At 66.0% G+C, this 8,817-nt stretch overlaps 3 protein-coding genes across 3 annotated transcripts; 2 read left to right on the plus strand and 1 right to left on the minus strand.

Annotated features, from left to right (window-relative positions):
- Positions 1-1,244: 1,244 nt before the first annotated feature.
- On the minus strand, positions 1,245-3,947 carry EMIHUDRAFT_247338 (hypothetical protein; the record flags this gene model as incomplete). The annotated part of the gene is made up of 9 exons (XM_005765086.1): positions 1,245-1,463; positions 1,572-1,592; positions 1,680-2,030; positions 2,098-2,478; positions 2,767-2,893; positions 2,958-3,115; positions 3,400-3,466; positions 3,543-3,727; positions 3,816-3,947. The coding sequence occupies 9 exons, from the start codon at positions 3,945-3,947 to the stop codon at positions 1,245-1,247; spliced, it is 1,641 nt and encodes a 546-aa protein (XP_005765143.1).
- A 295-nt stretch (positions 3,948-4,242) lies between these two features.
- On the plus strand, positions 4,243-4,999 carry EMIHUDRAFT_371264 (hypothetical protein; the record flags this gene model as incomplete). Its single annotated transcript, XM_005765087.1, has 3 exons — positions 4,243-4,633; positions 4,682-4,908; positions 4,955-4,999. Coding segments are annotated over exons 1-2 (584 nt in total), but the record flags the coding sequence as incomplete, so codon positions are not given.
- A 1,050-nt stretch (positions 5,000-6,049) lies between these two features.
- Positions 6,050-7,081, plus strand: EMIHUDRAFT_76658 (hypothetical protein; the record flags this gene model as incomplete). The annotated part of the gene is made up of 1 exon (XM_005765088.1): positions 6,050-7,081. A coding segment is annotated over one exon (1,032 nt), but the record flags the coding sequence as incomplete, so codon positions are not given.
- Positions 7,082-8,817: the final 1,736 nt, after the last annotated feature.

Raw genomic sequence — 8,817 nt, forward strand, 5'->3', positions numbered from 1 at the left:
GGCGGCGGCAGTGATGGCGGCGGCGGTGATGGAGGCAGTGAGCCGGGCGGCGGCGGCGATGGAAGCGGCGGCGACGGCTGCGGCGGAGACGGCGCCGGCGGGCTTGGCGGCGGCGGTGACGGTGGCGGCGGCGAGGGCGGCTGTGACGGTGGCGGCGGGCTGGTGGTGGCGGCGACGGGGGCGGCGGCGAGGGCGGTGGCGGGCTCGGCGGCGATGACGGCGGCGGCGGCGAGGGAGGCTGCGGTGACGGGGGCGGCGGCGAGGGCGGAGGCGGCGACGGCGGCAGAGGCGAAGGCGGAGGCGGCGATGGAGGAGGTGGGCTCGGCGGCGGCGGTGAGGGCGGCGGCGGCGAGGGCGGTGGCGGAGAGGGCGCAGCGGCGACGGAGGCGGCGGCGACGGGGGAGTTGGCTTGGCGGCGGCGGCGACGGTGGAGGTTGCAAGGGCGAGGCGGCGATGGAGGCGGCGGCGACGGCGGCGGCGGCGACGGTGGCGGTGGGCTAGGTGGGGGCGGTGACGGAGGCGGCGGGCTCGGCGGTGGCGGTGACGGCGGTGGCGGAGAGGGGGGCGGCGGTGAGGCGGCGGCGGCGAGGCGGCGGCGGCGACGGCGGCGGCGGAGATGGTGGCGGCGGGCTCGGCGGCGGCGGGCTCGGCGGCGGCGGCGAGGGCGGAGGCGGCGATGGAGGCGGCGGTGATGGTGGCGGCGGCGACGGCGCGGGGGAGGGAGGCGGCGGCGACGGCGAGACGGACGGCAGCGGCGGCGACGGCGAGGTGGAAAGAGGCGGCGGCGACGGCGACGCGGAGGTAGGCGGCGGCGACGGCGATGCTGAGGGCGGCGGCGGCGACGGCCAGGCCGACGGCGGCGGCGGGAATGGCGATGCCGTGCGATGCCGACGGCGACGGCGGCGAGGCGGACAGCGGCGGAGGCAACGGCGAGACGGACGGCGGCGGCGGAGATGGCGAGGCGGACGGCGGCGGCGGCGACGGCGAGGTGGACGGCGGTGGTGGCCAGGGCGAGGCGGACGGAGGCGGTGGCGACGGCGATGCTGAGGGCGGCGGCGGCGAGGGCCGCGGTGGCGAGGGTGGTGGGCTCGGCGGAGGAGGGCTGGGCGAATGATGTCGCGGAGGACACGGTTCTCGGTTGTTTGAAAGTGGGATTGCGGGCGAGGGCGAACTCTGTGGTCGTGTGAAAGTGGCAGCTGCGGCGATTTTGAGTTGTATCGGGTACGATCACACAGAACACTGACTTAGTCAGACTCGACCATCCCCGCCGCGACGCGTGCGAGAGGAAGAGTCGCACTCACTCTCTCACGGTCCGGCATCGACTGAATGCAGTCGCGCAGACGCCGTTGGTGCAGAAGAGTGTATTGGTAGTCGATCCCTGGGTTTGACTTGATGGCGTCGAGATGGAGATGCCACAGGTGCAGGTCGCCGATGCGCTTGATGCGTGACAGAGCGACGTACGCCTAAGCGACAGAGTGGGGGTGAGGCTTTTGCATTTGAGATCCTGTGGGACGTAATGTGTGGCGAGCCTGTCCAGCCGCGAAGAACTCCTCGTTGAGCAAGATGTGCACCTCATTCGCGAGGGTCGCACCCTGCACGCGGTGCACGGTGCAGGCGTGCGAGGGGAGGACCTATAACGCCGAGAGCGATTTGGTCACGGGTCAGGAGAACATACAGACAGACGAGGAACGGCGGTTGCGAGCCGGGAACTGCGTGCGGCTGGCCATGTCTTCGCCCAGGCGGACGCGGTTGGACTCGAACCGTGGAATTACCAGCTCCGCGCCTGTGTCGACGAGCGTGGTTTTGAGCGCGATCGGCTGGCCGCTGGCGTCGAGCTGGATGTTGTCCACGCGCACGATGTTCCCGTTCAGATGTTGTTCGTGGTGGCGCTGGCGGTTCGCCGTAATCACGAGGTGCTGCCCGATGTAGAGTTGCAGTCGGGCGGCGAAGCCGGACAGGCGGTCCGACAGCTTCTTCTGCTCGCTCGGCGGCACGTATCCTCCTCCATCGTACCGGTCGATGCTAAGCGCCTACTCAGAGCGTGTCTGGGTGAAGCGAGGATGGTGCGAGCTCGCGCACACCTTGCAACGACGACACCTCGACGACACCTGCAGCGTCGATCCTCTCAGCCACGTGAGCGTCGTTTAAGGCCTGGACCTTGTGGCGCCGCGCGGCGAGGATGGTGGCCTCGCCACACGGCACGCAGTGCGTTACCTGTCTGGAAACCTCACGCTCGTCCTTTGCCTTGCCACCTGGTGGTCGAATGCGCATCACGTCCGTGAACGGTACGTGGCCGCCATGGCAGGCGCAGACTCGCGACTGAAGCAACTGCCGGTCCCTCTGCGTGAGGTGCTCATGACCGAGTCGCGCGTGAGATAGCATTTCGGCCAGCTCGATTTGGTCGGGGTCAGTGCGCACGATCTCCGTCAGCTCTGATAGCGTGAACTCGACCCAGCGATGCGACATGTACGGCTGGTCCTCGTGGAAGATGCGCTCCACGGCCGGCAGCTGGTACAGGTCGCCACACACGATGACGGACTTGTTGCCGAACGACATGTCGTATCCTCGCGATGCTGTTGCCCGCCGCATCGCGAAGGTGAGCGCCTCGTCCACCGCGTTGAGTGTGTCCGCCGTCAGCATCGACACTTCATCGATCACGAGCACGTCGAGCGTCGCGAGAAGCTGCAGGTGGCCCTTCCTGCGCGGCGAGTCGAGTGCTGCGCGCTGAAAGACGCCTTTGGGGGACAGGCCGAAGGCGCGGTGCACGGTTACGCCGCCGAGGAGCGCGGCGGCCTTGCCGCTTGAGCCTGTCACCAGCACGTTGAGCGCTTGGCTTCGCCATTCCTGCACGAGTAGTGCAATGAGCGTCGACTTGCCCACGCCACCCTGGCCGCTCAGAAAGTCGTGGATCCTCTTTCCGCCGGCCTCCTTGAGGTTGTGGTAAGCCTCGACCTGACCTTCTGTTGAAGTCGAGCACGATCTTGAGGTCCGTCTCCGCGTCCGGTGCTCCGCTGCGCCGCTTCATGTCGACCAGCTCCGTCACGAGCTCGGCGACGGTATCGCCGTCGAAGAGCGTCGCATCTGATTTGCTCAGCACGAGGAGCGATTCGCGGGCCTAGATCGACAGTCGAGGGGTGAGGTGAAATAGCTCGAACGAGCAACTGCACGAGAAGAAACTGAGTAGACGACACGAGCTACTGCTCGAGAGGCAGGTACCGCATGAAGAGCGGCTACTTCCTTGATCGTTGATGAGTTGTTGTTGATTAGTTGTTGATTCTCGGTATATTGACTTCTTGACACGTTGAGATGGGACCTGAGAGCCGACAGGGTGGGTTGGGAGCGAATGTGCACGGCGGTGCCTTCGCAATGCCGGGAGAGGCGATGGCGATCGGGTCCGACTCGCGGATGCTCTTCATAGCCTCGCGAATAGCACCCTGAAGCGCGCTCGTCTCGGACGCATTTCACCCTTCATAGATGTTGAAGATGTCGGGCGCGAGCGCCTATGGTAAGATTGGGAGATATGAGCCTGATTCGAGACGCACAGATAGCACTGCGGTTGTGCTTTTTTGAGTCTGGCAAGCTTGTGCTCGACGACCCGCTGGCACTTGCCGGGGACGACCATCCTCGAGCTCGGTTTCTTGATGTGGTTCCAGTGCTCGAAGAGCAAGCGCCTCACGAGCGCTGGTGGCCACTCGCGGGAGTTGTTAGAAAGGACGGCGGATTCGACCTAATCGCGAGCCGACGGGTGCAGAGAGCTGAGCTACATCGGGGACGATATTTAAGAGCTGACACGCCTGCTTGAAGATGTGAGCCACTGTGTCGTACTCGAGAATGGCGTTTGCGCTGGCGTCCGTCATGTTGACGTCACTGACAGCAATCGTTGTAGGTGTCGCGTTGGCATCACGAAGCTCTATTCCGACCGTCATGATGGCGATCAGCGCGAGCATTCGCACGTCTTGTGTCGGGCGTGAGCGGGCCGAGACGCAGAAGATGCAGGAGTGGCAAGGGCGCTCTTGCGTGAGGTGATCGACTTTGGGTCTTTGCATCTTTTTTGCATCGAGGCATTTTCTGCTCTTTTGGGGGCTCCTCAGAGCTGAGGAGACTGAAACCGAGTCAACGCGGTCTCACAGCACACAAGAATTTACAAAGTTATCGATCAACACTTTCGATAGACCGAAAGTAAGATCGTTCGGTGCAGAAACGCCGGCCATGCCCATGTAACGCACTTGTGCTCGCTTTTGGTTTAGAAGTGTCTCCAAGTCTTCTGGACCCATCGATGGCCGTCGCCTCGACGCCGCTCGTCGCGGCACCATCGTGCCCGGCCTGGGCGAAGCGTCGTCGCGGGTTCCCGCCGCAGTTCGACGGCAAGCCGTGCGAGCCTGCCGAGGAGGAGGACATGTGGCTGTGCAGAGCCGACGGCCGCGCGCGCAGCACCGCCGACCTGAAGCGCCTGGCGACCGCCGCTCGGGTGCGAGCGAAACGAGCAGGAGATGCAGCCGCCGCGAACACGCGCGATCGGCAGGCGCGCGACCAGCGCCGCCGGCAGCGTGAGCAGCACGACCGGCGCGCAGCGCCGGCGGTCGCCAAGACCGTGCGCCCACAACGCGGCCAGTGCGGCTGCCCGGCGCACGCGGTGTGCGCCAGCGCCGCCGGCAGCGTGAGCAGCACGACCGGCGCGCAGCGCCGGCGGTCGCCAAGACCGTGCGCCCACAACGCGGCCAGTGCGGCTGCCCGGCGCACGCGGTGTGCGGCATGTGCGTCGACCAGGGCAAGCTCGCCGCGGCCGAGCAGGCGGCCATCGACCTGGAGACGCGCTTCCACGCCTCGACGAACGTCGTCATGGACCTGGAGCGGCCCGAGGACGAGACGGCGGCGCTGCTGCAGCGCTGCGTGCACGTGTGTGTGGAGGTTTGGTAGGCTGTAGCGTCGTCGCGCGTAAGAAGAGTGGTGAAATTTAGAAAAGGAGTTGCGGTGTTGATCGCCGCGGGAGCCCTCTTATTTCTTCAACCAGCTCCGTGTCGCGATGCGCTCCCCACTTTGGCCTGCATCTCCTTTTCCGGCAAACAAAAAGGAAAACAGAGGGTCCCCAGCACTTGCGTTTCCGGAAATTTCCAGGGAAAACAGAGGGCGTTTGGTGCTCCATTCTGGAAACTCGCGAGTTTCCTTGAGTCTGAGAGCTGGTCTGGGGCAAAATCTGAGGCACAATTGTCAATTGAGGAAATCGGCCTGCTGAACGAGCTCCCGCTCTTGCTTGTAGCTCGATCGGTCACACCGCCATCACCGCCGACGTCTCCCTGTAAGATGGTGGAGAGGGGGGACGACACTGCTTCAGCAGCGTGCACCTCGATCCTGTGCCGTGCTTGTTATGACCCCCCCAATGAACACACCAGTGAGGGAGGGCGAGACGATCGAGGGGTCCCGTACCATGCGGAATCGACCCTATCCAGTGCTCAAGTGCTCAAGGAAATCGGCACGATACCCAGGCGGTCGCAGGGTATTTCCCAGGTATACCCGGGTTTTTCCAGGTACCTGCATCTGGTACTCTCCCACCTGGAAGAGGTGCTGCCTCGTGCACGGCTTCGTCGTCGCCTCGCGGGCAGCTCGGCCATCGTCCGCCGGCTCGGCCTCGGCGCTCGCCCTCTCGCTCGCCGCCCGCTGCGCCGCCTCGCTCCTGCCCGTGCGACGCGCTCTCCCGCGCCGCCTCGCGGCCCGCCGCCCGGCCGGCGGCTCCTGCCGCGTCCTTCATCCCGCCGCCGCCGCCGTCGAACAGCGACATCACCTGGTTGGTCACCAGCCGGCAGTACTGCCTCGCGTCGCTCGGCATCGCCGGCCAGATCTCGCGCCACACGTGGTTCTTCATGTGCTGCAGCGCGACGTACACTGTGTTCTCGCCGTGCGGGGAGCACCGAAAAATTGCCTCTTTTACGTGTAATGTAACGTTCAGCCCGAGGCGCACGCGCGCGAGATCCACCCCGCTGCAGCCCGTACCTCCCCCGCCGCGGTCTCGTTCGTTGGTTCGCGCGTTGAGAGAGAGAGTTTCTTCGCGTTGATGGCCCGCACGCAAAACCCGGAAGAACCAATCCGCGTGATCGTGCGGGTGCGCCCACCCCAATCTGGTCGTGACGATCTAGACGTGGACTCGCTCGCGATCAGGGGCGACACCGTGCAGCTGATCCGGAAGCAACGCACCTTCTCCGCGCAGTTTGACGCGGCCCTCGACGGGGAGGCGGATCAGCGCTCACTGTTTTCGCACATTCGGCCGGCCTGTGAAGCAGCGCTCGACGGCATAAACGCGACGGTGCTTGCCTACGGGCAGACAGGCTCCGGTAAGACTCACACCATCTTTGGCGGTCTCCTGCCCGACGAACAGGAGGGCGAAGAGCGCACCGGCATCGCGGGTCGTGCGCTCCATCAGATCTTTGAGCATGCCGCGTGCGCAGCCACCTGTGGGACTCGCGTCATGGTCAGCGCGTCGATGCTCGAGGTTTACAATGAGACTCTTCGGGACCTGCTCCTGCCGAGCGTGGACGGCGGGCACGAGAGGCCAGCCCTGGCGCTCCGCGAGTCTGAGAGCCGAGAGACGTACGTGCAAGGCCTGACAGAGGTGCCACTGCATGACGCAGCGGCTGCCGTGGCCTTGATACGTCGGGCTCTTCGAATGCGAGCAATACGCGCGACAGACGCGAATGCGCGGTCGTCCCGCTCGCACGCCGTGCTGCAATTTATCGTCGAGCAGCGAGGCGGTTCCGCGAGAGGCGGCCTTCGCTCGCGCTTCTGCCTCGTCGACCTCGCCGGCTCGGAACGTGCCATGGCTGCAGAACTGCTCGCTCGAGACCACCAGCGCGAGCGCTGCCAGATCAATACCTCGCTGACGGCGCTCGCCAAGTGCGTGCACGCGCTCTCCGTCTCTACGCGTGGCGAGTCACACATCCCATTTCGGGACTCGGTGCTCACGCGCCTTCTGCAGCCGGCGCTCTCCGGCAACTCGCGCACGGTGCTGCTCGCAATGCTCTCGCCCACAGCCGACGCGGTAGAGAACAATCTCTCCACCCTGCGCTTTGCCGACCGTGCCAAGCGCGTGACGTTGACTGCGGCCCGAAACCCGGCGGATGTGTCCGAAACACTGCAGCAGCAGCGAGAGCGGTACGAGGCTCACATACATCGGCTAAAGCAGACCGTCCAGCGTCTCCGACTGGCGCTGCGCAGCGCGGGCCACCGAGCAGAGAGCACCGCCATGCCCCCGCCCGCCTTCCGCTTGTCGCCGGAGGCGCCGAGGAGCCTCGGCCCCGATTTTGCCTCTACCCGAGAGGACGACGACGTGGCGGAGCTGCGCCAGCAGCTCCGAGAGGCGCGCGCCGAGAGTGCAGCCCACCAAAGAGCGAGCCACCGGTTGGAGAAGGCCTTGGACAATGCGCTGGCGGGGCGAGTCGACCGAGCGCTCTCTTGGGCGAATGGGGGGAAGCGCATGGAGGATGACCCTCCCGGTCACGCGTCACAGCCGGAGGGCGGTCTGCTGGAGGACATTGAGACGGATGACGTGCTCCTGCAAGCAACTCTCCAGGAGTTGCAGCTGCAGCAGGCGCAGCTCGATCGCATCCGGGCGGAAGAACAAGAGGTGCAGAGCCTCTTGCGAGGCGCGACCGGCGGAGTAGCCTCCACACCGCGCCGGTCGCGCGCTGCCAACGTGTGGACGGCTCCGCGCGAAGGCAGCGATCGAGGAGACGGAACCCGCTCGGCGCCGTCGCCGCGGAGCGTGCATCCTACCGCCGGTCCATACAGCGTCAAAAACGCGCAGACACCGAACAGCGGCCGCCGTCACCGCCGCACGGCGAGGCAAGCTGGCGACAGCCACCCCGCCTCCGGTCGGAATGTGCGACCCAATGACGGCAGAGCTCTTGGTGGGTCGCAGGACACGATCGCGCAGGCTATGACTCAGACGCTGCTCGGCGGTGGAGCGACGGTTGGCGCTGGTGGGGTTGGCATGGGCTCGCTCTTTTACATCCTCGGAAGCCACACCTCGGCGCGCCGTGTGAAGGAGCTGAACGACCGCCTCGTCCGCGAGCAGCAGCAGCAGCAGCAGCAGCAGCAGCAGCAGCAGCAGCAGCAGCAGGAAACGTAAACCCCTTTCCGCGACGAGGTCTACGGCACGTGTGTGCCCGTGGCCTCTGATCCTGAGACGTGAGAGACCAGACGACGCGTCCCCTGGGCCCTGGCGGCCCCCCCGCCGAGTCCGCCGCCCGCCCATGCGCGATGGCGCATGGGCCCCCAGTCGCCAGTCCCAGACGCCAGAGCTCAGAGACACTCTCACAGTCTCAGATCTCCTTTGAGCTTCAGCCGTATTTGGAAAAAAATCTGATCATTCACAGACCCACACCTTGTGGCTCCCCAACACACGTTTTGACCCGGGGTTTTAACACTGCGCCGCACACGGACGATTCCAAATTCCGAGACGGTCGTGACCCTTTTCACATCCAACCACGCGCAATCGCTCACCTCACAAAGACACGCGCGGACCGCCTCACGGCGGCGGGCTGCTTGCGAGCGCTCGAAGCCGCTGCGTGCCCTTCAGCGGGCGAGTGGGCTTGGCGGCGGCGGCCCGCGACGCCCCGGCTCCATTCGGTCGCCCGGCGCCCGCCTCGACAAGCTCGCGCAACGTGGCGTTGTACGCGGTGGCGAGGGCCTCCTCCATGTCAGCTCGCTTGCGCCTCTCGGCCACCAGCGCCGCCTCGAGCTCCGCCACCTTCTCGAGGAGCTGCCGCTTGTCCTTGCTCGTGTGGCGGCGGCCGTGCTCGAGCCGAGCATTCTCGCGCTCGAGCT

This window comes from Emiliania huxleyi, assembly GCF_000372725.1.
Source record: "Emiliania huxleyi CCMP1516 unplaced genomic scaffold EMIHUscaffold_569, whole genome shotgun sequence".
Lineage (NCBI taxonomy): Eukaryota > Haptophyta > Isochrysidales > Noelaerhabdaceae > Emiliania > Emiliania huxleyi.